This window comes from Syngnathoides biaculeatus, chromosome 14, assembly GCF_019802595.1.
Source record: "Syngnathoides biaculeatus isolate LvHL_M chromosome 14, ASM1980259v1, whole genome shotgun sequence".
Taxonomy (NCBI): Eukaryota; Metazoa; Chordata; class Actinopteri; order Syngnathiformes; family Syngnathidae; genus Syngnathoides; species Syngnathoides biaculeatus.
Window position 1 is genome coordinate 25498025 of NC_084653.1, and position 19680 is coordinate 25517704.

Below are 19680 nucleotides of genomic sequence, written 5' to 3' on the forward strand. Positions count from 1 at the left end.
TGAGGAACGGTAACATTTATGTGCTTAACCCGCTCAAAAAGTAGACAGAGTGAGAATTCTTCGTCTTTCTCATGGCGCTGTGTGCAGCCGAGTCTTGGCGCAGGTTTGCACGGAGGTAAATCAAAATCGCTTTTTTTACTTCATTGTATTCGAAATTAAAGTAATTTTCATCTTTATTATGCATCTCCTATACCAGTATCGGCGCGTGCATTAAAAATAACCAAGCCAATGTCGGTAAATTGAAGTTTTGCACGAGACGTCGACATCGGACGCTGGGAAACTGCGATAACTTGACATATTACACGCGATTATTTCACATTTGTCAAAATTTGTTTCGTAAATTCAAATGAAAAAAATGGAACCACGGAAGTTCGACACTCCATTTCAAAATAAAGCGACAACATTTTCACACCTTTGAAATATAATTGTATTGTATTTTACATTTCGATGACGACATATGTTTCAATTTCACAAACAATTTTTTAATAACTAAGTGGTTTATCAAAATAGTCACTACGATGTTTTCTTGTAAATTCCACCGTTCTCAAAGCTGCTTTTTTTTTTTTTTAATTAGAAACATTTTATTCTTGTATCGTTATGATTTAAGGACACATAAAAATTATCCGGAAACAAGTTATATTCCAACTTTATCACCTAAGGTCCTGATTTAATGGAAATTAACTCACATTTTCATCTATGAACTTCAGTAACCCATTGTGACTTTTTATCTATTACTACTCATTTCTGTTAAAAAAAAAAAACAGTTCCTGTTCTTTTTTTTTTTTTTACATATTTTTACATACGTTGCCTTACATAATTTTTATACCGCTGTCTGAAGGTTTATGACAACTGATCTTCTTTATCACTCTCTGAGAACGTCAGCAGTTACACGCTTAACTTCATTTGCATACTCAAAAGGTAAGTTTTGACACTTAAGTCAAAATTATCCAACTTTTTACATTCTTATTCGTTCTGCTAAAAAAAAAAAAAATACCATGAATTATGACCAACATAACAATGCAGTAGTTTAGTAGGCCAAAGTGTTCCTCACCAGCAAGACTCCGGTAGTCGTCCTAAAAATTAGATGTATTATTTTTATCCACCGTAACATTGTGCACAGTTTGAAGAAAAATATAGAAAACAAAAAAAATCATTTTGCACAGAAAATTCAAACAATTGCACGAAATTGTTTAACATTGAATAACAAACAGTTCTTAAAGATTAAATGCACGTGTATTGAATTCAAAAGTTAGATCCAGGACAGCCGGAATGAAGAAGAAGCTGCTAGTGGACGTGGACTGCGGCGTGGACGACGCGCAGGCCATCATGTTGGCGCTGGCTGCCCCCAACGTGGACCTACTGGGGGTGACGTGCGTGCACGGGAACACCACCGTGGAAAACGTGTGCAGGAACGCGCTGCGCGTTCTGCAAGCTTGCGACAGGCTTGAGGTGGGTCCGTTTTGGATTGAATTCGAGGCCCGTGCGGCGTTCAGGGACGGCCCGACAATGACTCCCGTGGCTCGATTAGCATTTAGCAGTTCGTACTGCGATTGTTTCTTTTCTAAACTTGGTTAGCAACCCACTTCCCGCAAGTTTTTTCACACGCTTTGGACGATGTAGTTTATGCGGTGATGCCGCTAATTTGTGCACTTTTTTCTAACGGCCACACGGGGTCAGTCGAGCGAAAAAGGTAAGAACGAGATGATGTGCCGAGGAAGTGACTTTTACCGGCCCGGTTAGCGCTGCGCTAGCGTTAGCGCATTGCTGCTGTGTTACTGGCACATCTCATTGATATTTACCGGTAAGTTTTATTTTAACCGGCCCTGTTAGCACTAGCACCGCTCTAGCGTTAATACTAGTGCTAACACGAGCATTAGCACTAGCGTTAAACTCTGTCTACCATCTTTCTTTGTACTTATCTTGTGTTTCAATGCGGGCACTGGCGGCATTTACACAGCTGCGGTGTATGTACGTACCAAAGGGTATTTCCTTTACAAATGTACTCGGTGAGGCTTGTAGGCCGGGAATTACGGTAAGTCTTTTTTTGATGTAAGATTACAACTTATTCTTATTATTTTAAATCCCCCCCCCCCCCCCCCCCCAAAAAAAGGACTTTTTTTAACATAACTTTCATGCACTCATGTGCTAGATTCCAGTGTTCAAAGGCGCTGCCAAGCCCCTCCTCGGCCACACGATTGACGCAAGTAACTTCCACGGGGTGGACGGCCTCGGCGACGCCCCTGACCCCCTCGCTCCCGGCGTGGACCAGGTGCAGGAGGAGGGCGCCGTGTCGGCCATGATCAGAATTGTCAACGACAACCCGGGAGAGGTAAATGACCCCCATATTAGGGACAAGTTACCATAATTCCCAGCCTACAGAGCACACCTAGTTATAAGCCTCACCCAGTACATTTGTAAAGGAAATACCATTTGGTACGTACGTACACTGCAGCTGTGTAAAGCCGCAAGTGTCCACATTGAAACATGAGATATTTACAAAGAAAGACAGTACACAGAGTTTAACACTAGCGCTGCAGTGCTAATGCTAATGCCGCCGCGCTAATGCCGCATTGACAGGGCCGGTATTAAAAAAAAAAAAAAAACATACTGGTAAAAATGACAGCAGTAACACGATAGCGCAGGGCGAACAGGACTGGACCGGTTAAAGTCACTTCCTCGGCACATATATTCCACCGGTCTCACTCTTACCTTTTGCGTTTGAGTGCCACCTTGCGGCCGTTAGAAAAAAAAAATGCACAAATTAGCCGCATCCCCGCATAAGCCACAGGGTTGAAAGCGTGCGAAAAAGGTCGCGGCTTATAGGCCGGAAATTACGGTAGTAGTCCGAACAAATGGGACATATTATAGAAACTTGACTATTTAATAGTATGCGTGAAATTCACCAGTCATGACTTTGTAGCTAGGCCGGCTGAAGATCCACGGCCACTTTTGAGCGATGGCTGGGACTACTCTCTGAGACCCAATCATGTTGTTGTTGTTGTTGTAATATTACAGGGGGTAAATTTAAGTCAGCGTTTGATGACAAGTTGAAATATAATGTAAAAAAAAACTCCAAATGTTGAGAAATGAATATGCAGTGGTACGTCGGTTTTCGAACGTCTCGTTTTTCGAACTAAATCGGTTTTCAAATGAAAATTTCGAGATTTTTTTTGCTTCAGTTTTCAAACGAAAATCAGTACTCGAACGCCCCCAACAAAACCCAGAAATGACAGAACGCGTGCGGCCAGATCAGCTGACCCACCCACGACGCACTTGGTTATTATTATATTAATCAATTCGAACGAACCCCCGAAAAAAACCCGGCAACCACATAACTCGTGGTGCGGTTGATTCAGTTTTTGAACAAATAGAAATAAAAAATAAAAACAGAAATCATTTATCAAATCTGCTATCAGTGTATTCCTTTTTATTGACGTTACGATAGTATTTTTCCCTTTTCAATAATTTTGCTTCACATAGCTGGATGAAATTGCAAAATATTAGAAACATCCATTCATTTTCTTCACTGCTTATCCTCACAAGGGTCGCGGGGAGTGCTGGAGCCTATCTCAGCTGTTAACGGGCAGGAAGGGGGAAGGTGGTACACCCTGAACTGGTTGCCAGCCAATCGCAGGGCACCTAGAGACAAACAGCTGCACTCACAATCACACCTATGGGCAATTTAGAGTCTCCAATTAATGTTGCGTGTTTTGGGGATGTGGGAGGAAACCGGAGTGCCCAGAGAAAACACACGCAGGGGCGGGGAGGACATGCAAACTCTACACAAACGTGTCCGGGATTGAACCCGGGAGCTCAGAACTGTGAGGCCAACGTTTTCCAGTTGATCCACCGTGCCGCCATATTAGAAACAGCTTCCAATAATTATTGTTGCTTAATTCCTCTCTGCCGATGTCATTCAAAATTACATTTCTGTTAAATTCGGCTTGCACATCGGATCTCTTGGCGTATCGCACGTTGTGACCAGTGTCTGGTTCTGCCAGGTATCCCTGGTTGCCACGGCGCCGCTCACCAACTTGGCCCTGGCCGTGAGGTTGGATCCGTCCCTCCCGAGCAAGCTGCGGGGGCTCTACGTCATGGGAGGCAACACCGAATGTGGGTACGCCGCCACCTCCTGAACGAGCGAAAGATTGACGCGGCGCGTTCGCGTAGCTCGGGGGAACACCACCGTGTGCGGAGAGTTCAACTTCGTCGCCGATCCGGAAGCGGCGTACATCGTGCTGAACGAATACCGGTGCCCCACCTACTTGGCGTGCTGGGAGTTTACCCTCTACAGCAAACTGTCCTGGGTGAGCACTTTTGCTCGTTCATGCTGATCCCACAACTCTGTTTATAATAATTCCCGTGGTCCATATGTACCATATCTGAAAACAATCCTTTTCCTCCGTTTCGCGGGTCCGAACAGGAGTTCTGCGACACCTGGCTAGCGCAGCCCACCCACAAAGCTCGCTTCATGGCGCGCATCTTCCGCCACAGCATCGAGGTGCAGTCCGCGGGCGGCGGCGGCTTCGTCTCCTGCGACTCGTACGCCATGGCCGCCGCCGTGGACGACGCGTTTGTCGTCGAGAGCGACCGCTACCCGGTCAGCGTGGAGCTGACGGGCACGCACACGCGGGGCATGATGGTGGTGGACACGTTGGGCCTGCTCAAGAAGACTCACGCGGCTGTCATCATGAAAAAGGTGGACATGGACAAGTTTAAGGAAATGATGATGGCCGCTTTGAAATAGTTAAGAAAGCATTGGGGACGACACCATACGTCATCTATTTGAGGGGGTGCGTACTTATGCAAGAAGGTTATTGGTTTTTTTTATTTTGTCCCCCCTTCCCCTCCCCGTAAATATTTCGTTTTTATCATCATTTGAGTTGTTCGGATGACAGGTCAACAGGCGCAATTTGTCCACAAAGAACGATAAACGCTCAAAGCAAAAAATGCCTCCTCTTTTATTTGCTTTGTTTTTAAGAAACATTTTGCATCAGAGTGCAGTGTTAAATATTTTGACAAAATGTATGTTTGTTAAATATTTGTTCAAATAAAGAGGAGGAGGAGAAGCTTCACTTGGCACAGTGCGCCTTGCAGTCTTGAGTAAATGACGCCATCTTAGTTCTTTAATATCCTTTTCTTCCTCTGAATCTTGACCTTGTGTCCAGCTGCGTTAAGACATCGTGAGTGCGTGAATTGTCATTTTCGCTGCTTTGTTCCAAGATTTTTGGGGGTTTTCTTTTTTTTTTTTTTACAAACTCACCATGGACCGCTTGCATTCGAAGAACGATATCTGGAGAGATTTGCAGTGGCCTTCCTTCAAGCACTCACTGGGCATCTTCCCTTCCTTAAAAAAGAAAAAAAAAAACATTAAAAAATTGTTTTTAGAACATGGGAGTCTATCTAGGGGTGGTGGCGGGGGGGTCACTTGGAGCAGGTATAAAGCTTGTGCACGCGACGTCACCATTTTCACGGCGTCATATTGCCGGTGTGACGGTCTGAGCGATTAACATACATGCGCGTATATTTTGTAAAGTCTGCAAGTCTGAAACATCCCCATCCATGCTTCAACATGCGCCATTCGACAACTTGTCGCCGAGTGTTCATGTTTGTTATGGACATCTCAGAAAGAAGGCATCCATTGGGTCCTCTGGGCTGAGTTAATCTAATTTTTCCACGTACCGTTGTTTATTTTCACCTTCTAAATGTCTGACAGACAAGACTCTGGGCGTCGTGCTACAAGACATATTTCCCCTTCGTCTCCAACCGACTTAGCATTGACCAACGCTTAGCTTGACCGGCAGTATGGAGAAGTAAACAAAAGTCACGTGATTTTATGACGTTGGTGCACGAGCTCCATATGAACTGGTCATTGGGACATTTCTACCTGACCATGCTCCACAGTAGTTCTACTTTACATTTCGTTTTCTGTAAATGCACTGCGTCATCCACAAAACCGAATACGGTACCGACATTCCAAGTCCATTTAGGAATTACGGAGTACAATTTGAATTTGAATGCTCCTGAAGGCTAACACGGTAGGGATACTCAACACGCCCAAGAACGAAGAGTTTTGGCTGAAACTATTAAATACTTATAGACAAACGCGTTGTCGTGTAGGAATAAAAGAGCGAAATAAAAAAAAAAAAGTCCTTGTCAAGTGAGCGTTACCTTTACGACGCAGTCATGTTGAAGGAGGCACGTCTTGAAGTCCTCTCTGATGCCGGCACAGGCTCGGTTGTCTTCCTCTTTATCCTCGTAATATTTCGGCATTCTGAAGACTCGGCTGATAACACTAATATTAATTTAATACTAATGTAGTCGTGGGTGCAAGAACCCCACCTCAAAAAAAGATGACATCCAATTTAATTGTTGTGAACGGGCGCAGCCATTGCGTAGTTTTACGGAGCGTTGCATGATGGGAAGCCGGAAGAACGAGCTGAAGCAGGGCATCATGGGGGCACTTGTGGTTATTACGTTTGCTTCATGTTCGCCACTTTTCGAAGCTTTTTTTTTTTTTTTTTTTTTAAACAAATGTCACGTTAACTCGGCCACCGTGGCTCACGAGAAATAGATGACAGATAGATACACTATTTTGTGTTCGCTTTTCCATCAGCTGAACTGGAACATCGGAGACTTTTTGATTGTCTGGAAATTGTCTGTAGTCGTGTTGTGGTGTTTACATAATTCACCCGCGGGACCTCGAGTTGGGGTGCGGGGTTCCGCACGGACTGTTTTTGTTGTTGCGCTTCCGGTTGCGCTACAGTGTGACAATTTTCTGAAATAATTCACCAATCTCACAGATGTGGCATAACAACATGCTATGAAAGCCAACTTATTTCAAAAATTTGTTTTTAGTCCACAATAAAAGGCCACTTTAAAATGAGCAGTTGTACTGTGTGTGTGTGTGTGTGGTGGGGGGGTCACCACAGGGGTCAGGGGTCAGAAAACTAAATAGTATAGCGTGACCACCATTTCCCTCATGCAGTGCAATCTATCTCCTTCACAACGAGTCGAATATGTTGCTGCAGCCTGTAGAACATAAGTGTCAAACCCAAAGCCCGGGGACCAGATCTGGGCAACCGCAAGATTTTATGTGGCCCGTGATGCCAAATCTAGAGTCAATTTCCATGGTTCTTGTAAAAATATGTGCCAAATTTCAAATCATCATCTATCATAAATGGTAAAGTTGAGATATTACAAGCACTTTTGTGTTACCAAACGCGAATAGTTCAAAAACACATTACCCTTGATTTTTTTTATATTGACACCCCTGCTGTAGAATGTTGGTCCACTTCTCTAAGGACTGTGAAAAATTGCGCGATATATTAAGAGGAACTGGAACGTGCCATCGTGTTCGCCCATCTGGACCACCCAAACCACGCTCAATGAGTTACATGATCGGTGAATCTCGTGGTCATATGAAAGAACCGGAAACTTGTGTACAGAAAGAGCAAGATAATGAACTGTAAATAGATAATCTCCCATAGCAATATGTATTTTGGAGGACGTGTCCTTTAATGGGCAGCACGGTGGCCTCACAGTTCTTAGGTCGTGGGTTCAATCCCAGACCCTCGTGTGTGGAGTTTGCATGTTCTCCTTGTGCCTGCGTGGATTTTCTCCAGGCACTCTGGTTTCCTCCCACATCCCCAAAACGTGCAACATTAATTGCACACTCTAAATTGCCCCTAGGTGTGATTGTGAGTGCGGCTGTTTGTCTCCACGTGCCCTGCGATTGGCTGGCGATCAGTTCAGGGTGTACCCTGCCTCCTGCCCATTGACAGCCGGGATAGGCTCCATCACTCCCCGCGACCCTTGTAAGGATAAGCGGCTAAGAAAATTGATGTATGGATGTCCTATGATAATTGTAGACCACCTTTCGTATGCTTTTTTTTTTTTTTTTTTTTAAGTGAATGAAATGGAGGGGGGGAGGGGGAGACAAACAATGGCATCAAACCCAAGCAATTTGTTTCCCCATTTATTTCAAACATGTCCATGAAAAAAGATGTCAAAAAAAAAATCAGCAGAGGCAGGCAACAAACGTACACGATGAAGGCACACAAACCAAAAGGATGTTTAGGGGGGTTTCGAGCCTGAAACTTAAGTTTGTCTGTCTTTACTATCCATCAACACATTCACAAAGGGTTTTTCTTGCCGTTACAAGTCACGCCATTTTGCTTTCAGCCAAAGAACCTTTGAGGCGTCTCGTTGTCCGGACGACGTCCCGACGGCCGTCGCGTGGTTCTGTACTGCATGTACAAATGTGTGAATAAACAGCACAGCGGCGACAGCACTGTCCATTCCACCAAAAGGCACTTCCCTCACCCCCTTGAAGAAAAACCACGGGCGTTTAAAATGTCAGCAATAACAACAAAAGCAATATGAATTTCAATCAACTACTTAAGCGAGGTGGAAGACTGACAGAAAAAGAGATGCTCATTGCTTTTTATATTCATATTTACAATAAGTGAAGGAACGCGACATCCCCTGTTAAAACCCCTACGATAAAAAGGTGCACTCCTAGACGATCAGTAGTCGTGACATTCTGTTCCTAAACAAAAACAAGATATGCGTGGACAAAAAAAAAGTCCATTAAAGGGGAAATTCACTGCCGGGCATGAACAGTGTATCCAATAAATCATGTAATATTCTACCCCATTTTGACAATGAGATATTAAATCCTCTCTCATTTAATAGTGTTTTGAGAAGATTTTTATCGACGATTTCGAATTTTCAGGGGTGCTGCCATTTTCGTGAGTTACATGACGTACGCGGGCAGATGTGACGTGTACCGTGCCGCAACAAAGGCTCGATTACACGGGACACCGTTTATGCCCACAGCCGGTTTCTCATATTTATCCTCATCTGATGAAGAAATAGCAGTATCGGTTGATCGGGAAGATGGAGGAATACAGATTTGAACCTGTGGCTGTAATTAATGTTGAATATTTGGATGGTTCTTGGGGCGGTATGACGACGGAGTCTGACTACTCGGAGGCCTACGCCCGACATAAGCGCGTAAGCAAAGGCCCCGCGGGAGCTCCGGGCCGGCAGCCGCGGACGCTTCTTCGGACGGGAATGACGCGGAGTCTGACGAGCGAGCTCCGGCGGCGGGCCGAGCTTCCAGGCGGCGGAGGCCGTCAGCCCCGGACGCCGAAGCTAGGCTAAAGGCCTCCGCCGCTGCCGGCCTGGAGCTCCGGGGGCCTTTATTTACGCACTAATGTGACGCGCATAGGCCTACGTGTAGTCGACCTCTGGCGTCATTCCGTCCGAAGAACCATCCGAATATTCAACGTTTGCAGCCACAGGTTCAAATCTGTATGGAAGTATTCCTCCGTCGTCCTGATGAAACGGTACTGCGATTTCTTCATCAGATGACGATAAATCCCCAAAAATTGGCACTGGGCGTAAACGGTGTCTCACGTAATCGAGCGTTTGGAACGGCACGCAAGATGTCACATCCGACAACAGAGGTCATGTGATTTGCGAAAACGGCAGCGGCCCTAAAAATTCGTAATTGTCGATACAAAATCTCCTCAAAACACTATTAAATGACAGGATTTAAGATCACGTTGTCAAAATAGGGTGCATATTACATGAACTTTTGGATACACGTTTCATGCAAAGTACTGGATTTCCCCTTTAAGTGAATACAGACAAGTGAACGAGGGCATGGAGGAGTATTAGTGCCATGCTTGTAAGATTAAAAAAAAAAAAAAAAAAGAAACAAAAATAAGGTGATTTGAATTTGTCTTGCATTATACAAGGAAAAAAAACTTCAATTATGAGAATGAAGCAACAATTTCTCGAATTTCAACAATCTCCCCCCCCCCATCTTCAGCATGGCCCTGATAGTCCTTGTACGACGAAAAGACGGCGATCTCACTCGTGATACGACAAATAAGCAGTGCAAAAGCAAGCAGTTTAAGATGCAACGTGGTCCCGCGTACTTGTACACTGATTGAACTGTCTGCTATTTTCACTTCAAGAATAATAATAACAATAATAATAATAATAACACTATATCCAGCCTGTGAAATGCACGCAAGTGTGATTGAAATAGGTGATACACTTGAGGGGAACCCGATATAAGGCACAATTCTCCACATTTGACGCGCAAAAAGAGAGAGTCCGTTCTCGTCTTTGAAATCCCGCGTGAAAATGATCAATAACGTCGATCGGCTTCAAGTGAAACGAAACGGGGCGACGGCTCCCGCGTAGCTGTAATAAATCATGAGGACGCACAGTAGACGAGCAAACACGTACAGACAAAATGCCGCGCTGAGCGTAAACATCTCGCGATAAGATTAAAAATATATATTGTACTTCGTGTACAAATTAAAAATTTTCAAATAAATTACGTAAGTCACCTTCGTAGATCCTCGTATCATTAATACTACAGCAATATATATTCCTTCTGGAAAAATGGGGGCCGAGGCGATGTCTGCTTGGTTTGGTCAGACGGAGGTTTTGTCTTTTTCGTCACTTTTTCTTTCTCTTGATGAATTTTGACCGACTGTACCCAGCAAGTTTCCTAAATACAATGGAGTATTTTTTGTGTGTGTGTGTGTTTGGGCTGGTGTTGGTCTTAACATGGTATTTCCTCATTTGTGGGTTCGGGTATACATTCCTGGCACCGTCACGGACGCGGCATCGGCTGGTGGCGCTGGTCAAGCCTGCGACGCCCCAGCGCGCCCGACGGTGGCAGCATTGAGTTGAACAGACTGCGTGGACTGACGTCATGGTTTTTATCCTGCGTTCCAAAGTTGCTGGATGATTCCGTCACATGGCCCCGAGGGCTCATAACAGCTGTTTTTTTTTTTTTTTTTTTTTTTTTGCCCGTCGACAGCACGGTTCACATTCTCACTATCGAGGTAAGCAAGAGAATGACGGACGCGGGGAGAAAAGGGCGAGATAAAGAAAGAATGATGAGCCCCAAGTGGGCTCAGGTGACTTCACTGCTGCCTGAGGCCCTAATGTGAGCAGTAAACCTCAAGACAAGGTTTTGGTCTCCCTGGGGGGGTGGCCGCAGTCCAAAAGGGGCCCTGCGCAGACGTCAGCCCGCTATCCTCTTTATGTGGATCTGACGAGACAAAATGGATGGCGGTGGTTACGCGGGCTACGCGCGTGTACGGTACGCGTTGTGAGATTTCGCTTACTTCGCTGATGATGGCCCACACGGTCGAGTTTTTCCGAACGGACAGTCGCAAGGCCAGGATGGGATTGAAGGAAGGGTCGACGGCCCCTTCGGCCACGCCCTTTTCAAACTGACCTGTGTGTTCAAACACAAACGTTAACATCTCACGTCTCGAAAGCGCTAACAGTTAGGCGGTTGGTTGAAATAAATACACGACACGAAATTGTCAGTCACATGTCGCAAAGTTCAACTGGCGGTCACAAACAGCTTGGAGGCTACTTTTTGAAGAATTGTCCACTCTGCCAAACTGTTCCTCGTTGCCTGGGAGTTGAGTGGACTTCAGCGCCACCGCCATAAAGCACTCGTATCGCAAACGTTTGCTCACGAGTGAAAGCAAAAATCACCCGGCCACTTCTATTCCAAAGCACCACTGTACAATGGACCTTTCCGACTTGTCGATCACTCGTACGGTAATAGCCAATCAGATAGCCGCATTGTCTTAACCCCTGCCTTGACACGCCCCTCTCGCCGTCTCGTCCCACAAGCAATGCTGCTTGCCAGTAGTGTGCGCTTGGAAAAGTTAATGTTACGAAGAAAATGGTCCTGGGGAACGTGCAATTCATTTGGCAAAAAACATATCGCAATATTATCTGGAATACGCGATAGAGAATTGACTTCAAACATGTTCTGTTCAATCGGCATTTTGGAAGCTGGTGGGACATGGCTGAGGGGGCGGAGCTTAAGATTGCCATCGGTCCATTTTAGAGGATTCCAAACACTTACCGATCCTGTAGAAGCGGTCTTCAGTCCGTTTGTACTTCTCTTTGGTCTGCAGTCCAGGTTCCTGTCACAAGGCACGGTTAAATTATGCAACAGTCGAGTCAAAGCAAGTGTTAATGATTTGTCATTTGAGCAAAAGGCCCGCACACACACACGAGTCTGATGAGTGAGTCGCCTCAGGCACTGCTGTCGCGCTTAGAATCCTGTTTAAAATCAATACGCTGCAGCCTTCAAAGCAATCGGTCCGACCAGTGGAATGTAACGATCGCTGTCGCCGGCCGCATCACGGTGTGTACGTGTGCGGGTGATTGTGCGTGGGCGAGAGTTTCCTTACGGAGACGGGCAGTATTTCCACCGTCGTGTTTTGCATCTTGTCCCCGAGGTGTTCCTGGTTACCGCTGCGAAACAGGAACCTGCCAACGACATGTCATTACTTTTGTAAACTTTTATACTACCGTGATTCCCGGCCTACAGAGCGCACCTGGTAATAAGCCTCACCAAATACATTTGGAATGGAAATACCATTTGGTACACACATGGGCTCTCATTGAAACTGACATTGAAACATGAGATATTTACAAAGACGGTAAACAGAGAGTTTAACGCTAGCGCCGCGCTAATGCTAACAGGTCCGGTTAAAAAAACATACCGGTAAAAATCACTGAGACACGGCAGTAACACGCTAGGGCAGCGCTAACACAGCCGAAGCGGTAGAATTTACTTCCTCGGCACATATATTACACCGGTTCCAACTCTTATCTTTTCTGACGGAGTGCCCCCTTGCGGCCGTTAGAAAAAATGCACAAATTAACCGCATCATCGCATAAACCGCAGGTTTGAAAGCGTGTGAAAAAAGTCACAGCTTATAGACCGGAAATTGCAGTATATGGAGACAAAACCAAAAATCATTCATGGTTTGACACATAATAAAGTGATCAGAAACATAATCTGGGATTCTTGCATGTCTGGTGTCGGTTTCGGTACTTCTGATCATATCGAAGAAAATGCTGAGGTGCGTTAAAGAAATGTGTCGCCTTTGCTCTGTACAGCGTTTTAAAGACACAAGAACAATAGCTTTAATAATGTCGTCTAAGGCTAATTAAAGGATTCATTTTTGGATAATGAAATGTAAGGCTTGTTGAGATGTTTTAAGGCTCTGCGGCCCCTCTCGTTTGAAGTCCTGTCATTTCTGACGTCATCGTCAAGTCAAAGCAATCGGATTTGACAAGTCAACAATGGGGTTCTGTATTTTTCCCCATTTCCAGGCGGTCCGCGATGGTTCCTTCAAGCGAAACAATTTGGTATTCAACATTTCACTCCCCTCTAAATATGCCTTCAAAACGGGAGACAATTAAGGTTCTTTTGAATTTAAAAAGAAAAAAAAAAAAAACGAGGCGGGCTGCGCTACTGCTAACAGGCGCAGACAGAAGCTGTAAGAGGCTGCAAAACAATTGTCTTCCTTCCGATACGATCTTATCTCATCAGCGCAGCGAGCGAATGAAAGAGACGTCACTCGAGCGCACACGAGAGAGAGGGCGAGTCTCTTACTGGCTGAGCGAGCGACAGCGCTCGTCTCTCGCCGTTTGTCACGCGCCATCTTTGCAAACGCGTGCGCTTGCGGGCGATCGCAGCCGTGCTGCTGTCTATACGTGGCTTAGGCACACAGACGGCTACATCTCAGCTAACTACCATACGCTACAAAAGTCCGGTTCTGTCAGTCTTTGTACATTCTATATAGATTGATGAAACACTTGGGGAAACATTTTTATCAGAGGGACTATTCGCCTTATTGGTACAAAACAGAGTTCTAATGTCTGTTTACATATTGTGGTTTATAAGAAATAGTTCCCTATTCCCGTAATTCCTGGCCTAACAGAGCGCATCTGGTTATATGCCTCGGTACACAGAAAGAGTTTAACGCTAGCGTGGCGCTAGCATTAGCACGTCGCTAGCGTTAGCGCACCGCTAGCGTTAAACTCTGTGTAACGAGGCTTATATCCAGGTGCGCTAACGCCAGCGCCGCATCACCACATAAACTGCAGGGTTGAAAGCCTTTGAAAAAAGTCGCGGCTTGTAGGCCGGAAAAGCGCTAAAAATCTCCCTTCTTACCTCTCAATGCTGATGGGTCTGTCGAATTTAAAGAGGATGTAGTCTCCCGCGATGGGCGTGATGGCCCAGAAGAAATCCTCCCCGAGGTACGTCTTCTCCAGCGTATGGCCCTGATAAACCTGACGGCAACAAGCGACAAACGTTTAGAACTCAAATGCCGCAAACGTTGCGCACCAAAGGGGTTGAACATGTTCAAAAAGTGAGTGATGCCACTCGAGATGGTGAGAATCTCCACAAATGTTTTTTGCTTTTTGTGATGACACCACAGAACCTTGCTGTAGCACAGGAAAGCATCCGACTGCACTATACAATATCAGCATAATGTAGATACATTTTTTTGGACACAAACAGCTTGTAGCTGGAACCCCGATGACAACCAACTTGTATGGAAATTACCAGATTTATTTTGTGTACCGTTTTGCAAAAATGTGTTCATTTACTGTAATTTCTGGTTTACAAGCCATGACTTTTTTCCATACGCTTTCAACCCTGCGGCTTATGCCGTGATGCAGCTAATTTGTGCATTTTTCCTAACGACCACAAGGGGGCACTCGAGTGGAAAAGGGAAACGTGAGACTGGTGGAATATATGTGACGAGGAAGTGACTTTTACCGGTCCGGCCCTGTTAGCGCTGCGCTACGCTACCGTGTTACTGCAGTGTCTCAGTGACTTTTACCTTTATGTTTTTTTTTTTTTTTAACTGGCCCTGTTAGCGTGGCGCTAACACTACCGTTAAACTCTCTGTGTACCGTCCGTCATTGTAAATATCTCGTGTTTCAATGTGGGCACTTGCGGCTTTTACACAGCTGCGGGGTATGTATTTACCAAATGGTATTTCCTTTACAAATGTACTCGGTGAGGCTTGTAACCAGGTGCGCTCTGTAGGCCGGGAATTACGGTACATAATGACAAAATAACTAAAAGTTCAAGTTGGCTTCTCATGCGGCCATTGGTGTACAAATCAGAATCAGTCAGGCATAATCAAAATGTAGCAAAATAATAATAAATGAAGCTCTTACTCAGGTGTTATTGAACTGGAAGGCGCCAAACATTTGCCCACATACCAGTATAATGTAAAATCTCTTACATTGTGTTAGCTTTGTTTCAAAAGAGTGAATAGCTCCAGGATAAAATATTTACACTTGATTTTTAATCTAGCATGTGCGTGTAGTTAAATTTTGTCAAACTTCGAATATCGATTCTGTCAAAGTGAAAGATCAGTTGATTTAAAAACCTCAGAAATGTGAAGTCTACTTGGTAAAATGTACACACCTTATAACTGAATCATTAGTAATAAGTGAAGTTCTACCATGTGCATATTAAATGCTAACAGTAGCCAAACATGTCCACCTTGTCATTGTTCACCGTCGGCAAGCTTTCATATTTCATATTTGCACTGCATCGTGTTTTGTATTGGAAAAAAGGCGTGGGAGCTTGACCAATATGGATTCCTAACAGCATAATGTCCAAATTAATATGAAATTCAATCGACAATTTGAACGCTATTTTTCTGCGGCACAGCAAAGTCTCAAAGGCACTTTTGTGTGATATTGACTGTCGAGTCAATAAATGTTTTATGATGGTGAACAGATTTCTTTCATCTCTATTGTTTTCTATGGGAGAATTAATTTGGAATGGAACCAAATTGCGCTTGGCTTGAGATGCGTGTGAATAAAAGAAAATCTCCGGAGGGGAATGACCTTCATCGAGGTGGAAACCTCAGCAGGAGGGTTGACGTGGATCTTGTGGAGGAGTGGCTTCAGGAAGTCTTTGTCCTGCGGGCACGGGCAGAAAGCAAAACTTACATTTACACCACTGCTCGGCTCTGGCGGCGGACCGACTGCGTGGACACGGCACTCACTGTGAGCTTTTGGATCTTTCCGGCGAGAGAAGAATGCAGCCCCACGTGTTGAAACAAGGAGGGTCGGAAACGCACGCGGAGGCTGGACTTCTGGCGCTCGCAGTGTTTCTGGAAAAGCGTCAAAATGGGGGAAAGGGTCAGGGCCAAGTCGTCTACAACGCAACGGAACAGGTTGCAATTCTTCCAACGAGAGAACTTGGAACTGGACGAGAAATGCTTTTGCTCCAAAAACCGTGCCAAGAATTGAACGTCATTGTACAATACCTCAATAAAACGTGATGCTTCAGTTCAGTGCGTAAATAATGATTTATACATACATACTATACATTTTTCTCTCATGTTACTGGAGAACAATACTAATGATGGTAAATAGGAAAAGTGAGGTGAGGCTGAATTGAACACGGTGTGGGCACAGCTAGCCGGCCATCTGCATGTCGCAATTGTTACAGCAGGTGTCCGAATTATCTTGGACTCCAAAGTGAGACACTAGGCACGACTCTAGTAGGCCCCCCGCCCCCACCCCAAATAATAATAAAATATAAATAATCTGGAGAACTGTTAAAAGGGTTTAATGTTCCATTTCCCAAAAAAAATACCACATCGTATTCATTCTTTGCACAAATTTGTATAATGTAGTATGTGAATTCACTTTACGGGGTCTTTTAAGAATTTTATTTTTATTTCTTCTCCTTTGTCTCGCACACCTGGCCTCCAGAGCTCACCTTGTGACAAGCCTCACCCAGTACATTTGTAAAGGAAATACCATTTGGTACATACATACGCCGCATCTGTAGAAAAGTCGCTAGTGCCCACATTGAAACACGAGATATTTACAAAGAAAGATAGTACACAGAGAGTTTCATGCTAACGCTAGTGCCACGGTAACGCTAACGGGGCCAATAAAAAAAAAAAAAAAAAAAAAAAAAAAAAACATACTGGTAAAAATTACTGAGACACGGCATTAACACGCGAGCGCAGCGGTAAATTGGCCGGACTGGTAAAAGTCATTACCTCGGCACATATATTCCCCCGGTCTCATTCTTACCTTTTCCGCTCAAGTGCCCCCTTGCATCCGTGAGAAAAAAAAAAAAACCGCAGGGTTGAAAGCGTGTGAAAAAAGTCGTGGCTTGTAGGTCGGAAATTCCGGCAGTTAAAAGACTCAAGATTCAAACACGGACCTTTGAAATTGCACTTCAACTACCGACATTGACATATGAAGTGCTGTTTCTTTGGCGTGCTGTTATAACCACGCGTGCTCGGTCACGCAACAGCGCTTACCGCGTCTTTCTCGGGATTGCACACTTTGACCCAAAGAATGTGGTCCAGCAGCCAGTCGATTGGCTTCTCCTTATAAAACATGAAGATGAACTCGACAATGAGATTCAGGTCTGGGGCCTTGAACATCTTTCCTGCAGGAGAGCACACGACAAAGTATTAATGAGTCTTCTGGCTTCGGCACAGATGCTCATTAGCAACCAACATTTGAGTCTGATTAACAAGACTTTGGGGACTTGTTGCGACACTGTAAACATGAAAGCACAATCAGGTTGGACAAGAAATGCCATCCCTCCGGTGTAAAATACAACTCGAGTCTGGCCCGTTTTGAAAGACGCCATCGGTGTGAGGCAAACCGTACCGATGAAGCCCAGCTGAGAAAACTCCAGGACCATCCAGTCCTCGGACGACAGCTGGAGGGCAAAGTTCTTCATGGTGGCGAAATAGTTGGGCTTGGCCACGATGTCGTCCTCCAACTGAGGAAACAGAAGCACGCGGCGGTGAAACCACCGGGAGGATTTGGGATTGACGACGCTCGCGGTGGGTTGTGCTGTTTGGAACTGAGCCACGAGAACACGGCAGAACTACGGCACACCAAACTAGAGCGGCTGGAAATACCTCGTCCCTCCAGGTGAGAGCAAAGAATGGAAACGACACACCGCGTCCGTTAGATGGGAGATTAACAACAAGTATGCATGGCAGTCGTTAGTAAAGATATTGTCAGGAAAAACGTCACAAAACCTCAAAACGACATGCACGCCATCGCAAAAGTCACTTCAGATAGCATCAAAAGATTTAACGTGTGAAAGTGTCGGAATGAAATAGATGTAGCGGTGGCGCTAATGTTAGCTTGCGCTGCCACCGGGTGTAACGGATTGTGTACGACCTTCGCGGTTCCACTGTATTGGTGTCAATTTAATAAAAAAAAAAAAAAAAAAAAAGAAAAAATATTAGAGGACTAGAAAGGCACATGAATGTGGCAGAAGTCCAAAGAGGATTACGCTGAAAGTCAGCGAAACGGGCGAGGTCTTAACGGGCGGAAACAGATGCTGACGAATTGCAACAGCACGCGTTCGCTGTGCGGCTGCCGCGGTTCTAATTCTGAAAGCGGCGTCGAGCGTATTCCGGGGGCTTACCTGAACGTAATAAACTCCTTTGCTCACTGCATACATCATGAGGAAGGAATAGTCCAGGTTCTGCTTTGTCCGCCATCTAAATAACCCACACAAAAATATGATTTTGTCATTTAAAAGCGGCCTACGGCGCACATGTGGAGAGAGACCATTTGCTGTTGCGACGGCTCGGAGACCGAATGGACTACCAGGCCCAATTAGTGTTTATCTTTGCCCTCATACGGAAGCGCCTCATCCGATACTATTCAGTCAGATGCCGACAGGCGCAAAACCACACCAGTCTAAAGAATATTGACATGCCACGTGGGTCACGTGGCTTATATTACCCCGCATGGTGACGCAAACTAACAAAATCCGTCTACGGTTGAGGTTTATCATCATCCCGGTACACGCAAACGGGTTTTAAACCAAGCCGCTCGTCGTCTGACTGGAAAGAAAACATCGACGGCAAAAAGCTCGTGAGGGCGAGGGAGCGCTTCGGGAGCAAGAAGCGGGACTGATGACCTTGGTTTGACTTTGACAAATGCTCGTAGAATACTAAGCAGCCGACTAAAAGCTCTCGCCTGCTCGCTCCCTCCCACTGACTCATCCTTCTGGTTCCGCCGCCGTCGCCTCACATCTCCCGACTGTGCCCTCCCAGGCCATCCTTTTGCCATCCTAACGTTGCTTAATAAGGCAAAGAAAAAAAAAAAAAAAGGTGGCGCCGATCAACATTCCCTCTAATTTTTGACGTGTCTGAGCAAACACGCTAAGCCCATGAGCGCCCCCTTTGACCGCTGTGAGCAACGTCAGGCGTATGCACCGTGGTCAGATCGGTGTTATCCATTTAACTTACATGCCTCATTAAAAGATTCAGATTACAGCATTTACATCATGAGAAAATTTCAAGAACAATTTTAACTGTTTTTGCAAACTGGCAATGAAAATGTCAACAAACAAAAAAAAAATACATTGCTAACCAAACCAAGCCAACTATGAACTGTAAATTTCAAATGTCGATTCCATCTTTGTTTCATTTATTTATTTTTAAATCACAACAATATCCCCGTCTGTTTTTCTTGGTGTAAAACTGAATTATTGCTTGCAGAATATCTTTAGCAATGCATGTTGAAAGATGAATGATGCTACCAAACAGTTTTAAGGTTAACGGTATGAGGTCTCGTATTTTTAAAATACAGAATTAGCTTCTTATGCACTGTACCGTCTGTGCTTTCTTCCTCTATCAGGTTGCGCCAAGGTGGATATTTAACATTATATACCATCATATATCATCTTGCAATTTCTACTTTGGCGTCAGAGCAGACCTTTATTTTTACTCAAAAAAAAAAAAAAAAAGAGAAAATCTCATCCAGTTTCACTACTTTTTCCTTCATTATTATTTTTTT

The 19680-nt window shown here is 44.8% G+C and overlaps 3 protein-coding genes across 3 annotated transcripts in view; 1 reads left to right on the forward strand and 2 right to left on the reverse strand.

Moving 5' to 3' along the window:
* The first annotated feature begins 4 nt into the window (after positions 1–4).
* On the forward strand, positions 5–5075 carry si:dkey-4e7.3 (uncharacterized protein LOC402865 homolog). Its single transcript, XM_061842402.1, has 7 exons — positions 5–115; positions 839–918; positions 1250–1449; positions 2150–2329; positions 4002–4113; positions 4171–4307; positions 4424–5075. Exons 1-7 carry the CDS (start codon positions 72–74, stop codon positions 4745–4747), a joined length of 1077 nt encoding a protein of 358 aa, XP_061698386.1. The 5' UTR covers positions 5–71; the 3' UTR covers positions 4748–5075.
* LOC133512612 (cytochrome c oxidase assembly factor 5) lies at positions 4938–6452 on the reverse strand. Its single transcript, XM_061842403.1, has 3 exons — positions 6172–6452; positions 5264–5347; positions 4938–5168 (listed from the first exon to the last, which is right to left on the reverse strand). The coding sequence occupies exons 1-3, from the start codon at positions 6271–6273 to the stop codon at positions 5127–5129; spliced, it is 228 nt and encodes a 75-aa protein (XP_061698387.1). The 5' UTR covers positions 6274–6452; the 3' UTR covers positions 4938–5126.
* Positions 6453–7965: 1513 nt separating this feature from the next.
* Positions 7966–19680, reverse strand: part of mgat4a (alpha-1,3-mannosyl-glycoprotein 4-beta-N-acetylglucosaminyltransferase A) — a 33592-nt gene continuing 21877 nt past the window's right edge. The window contains exons 7-16 of the mRNA XM_061841799.1: positions 18299–18374; positions 17524–17638; positions 17166–17296; positions 15888–15995; positions 15727–15801; positions 14027–14145; positions 12252–12330; positions 11921–11981; positions 11160–11272; positions 7966–11083 (exon numbers count right to left, since the gene is read on the reverse strand). Of these exons, the coding sequence (XP_061697783.1) occupies positions 11057–11083; positions 11160–11272; positions 11921–11981; positions 12252–12330; positions 14027–14145; positions 15727–15801; positions 15888–15995; positions 17166–17296; positions 17524–17638; positions 18299–18374 (904 nt within the window). The 3' untranslated portion in view covers positions 7966–11056. The remainder of the gene's footprint in view (positions 11084–11159; positions 11273–11920; positions 11982–12251; positions 12331–14026; positions 14146–15726; positions 15802–15887; positions 15996–17165; positions 17297–17523; positions 17639–18298; positions 18375–19680) is intronic.

Bases quoted from the DNA above. Each gene is read 5' to 3' on its own strand.
- si:dkey-4e7.3 (XM_061842402.1), top strand. From the start codon at position 72: ATGGCGCTGTGTGCAGCCGAGTCTTGGCGCAGGTTTGCACGGAG. The intron at 1,450-2,149 runs GTGGGTCCGTTT...CTCATGTGCTAG, and splicing joins AAGCTTGCGACAGGCTTGAG to ATTCCAGTGTTCAAAGGCGC. The intron at 2,330-4,001 runs GTAAATGACCCC...TGGTTCTGCCAG, and splicing joins TCAACGACAACCCGGGAGAG to GTATCCCTGGTTGCCACGGC.
- LOC133512612 (XM_061842403.1), bottom strand. From the start codon at position 6,273: ATGCCGAAATATTACGAGGATAAAGAGGAAGACAACCGAGCCTGTGCC. The intron at 5,348-6,171 runs GTAACGCTCACT...TTCTTTTTTAAG, and splicing joins AACATGACTGCGTCGTAAAG to GAAGGGAAGATGCCCAGTGA. The intron at 5,169-5,263 runs GTGAGTTTGTAA...GTCTTAACGCAG, and splicing joins TCGAATGCAAGCGGTCCATG to CTGGACACAAGGTCAAGATT.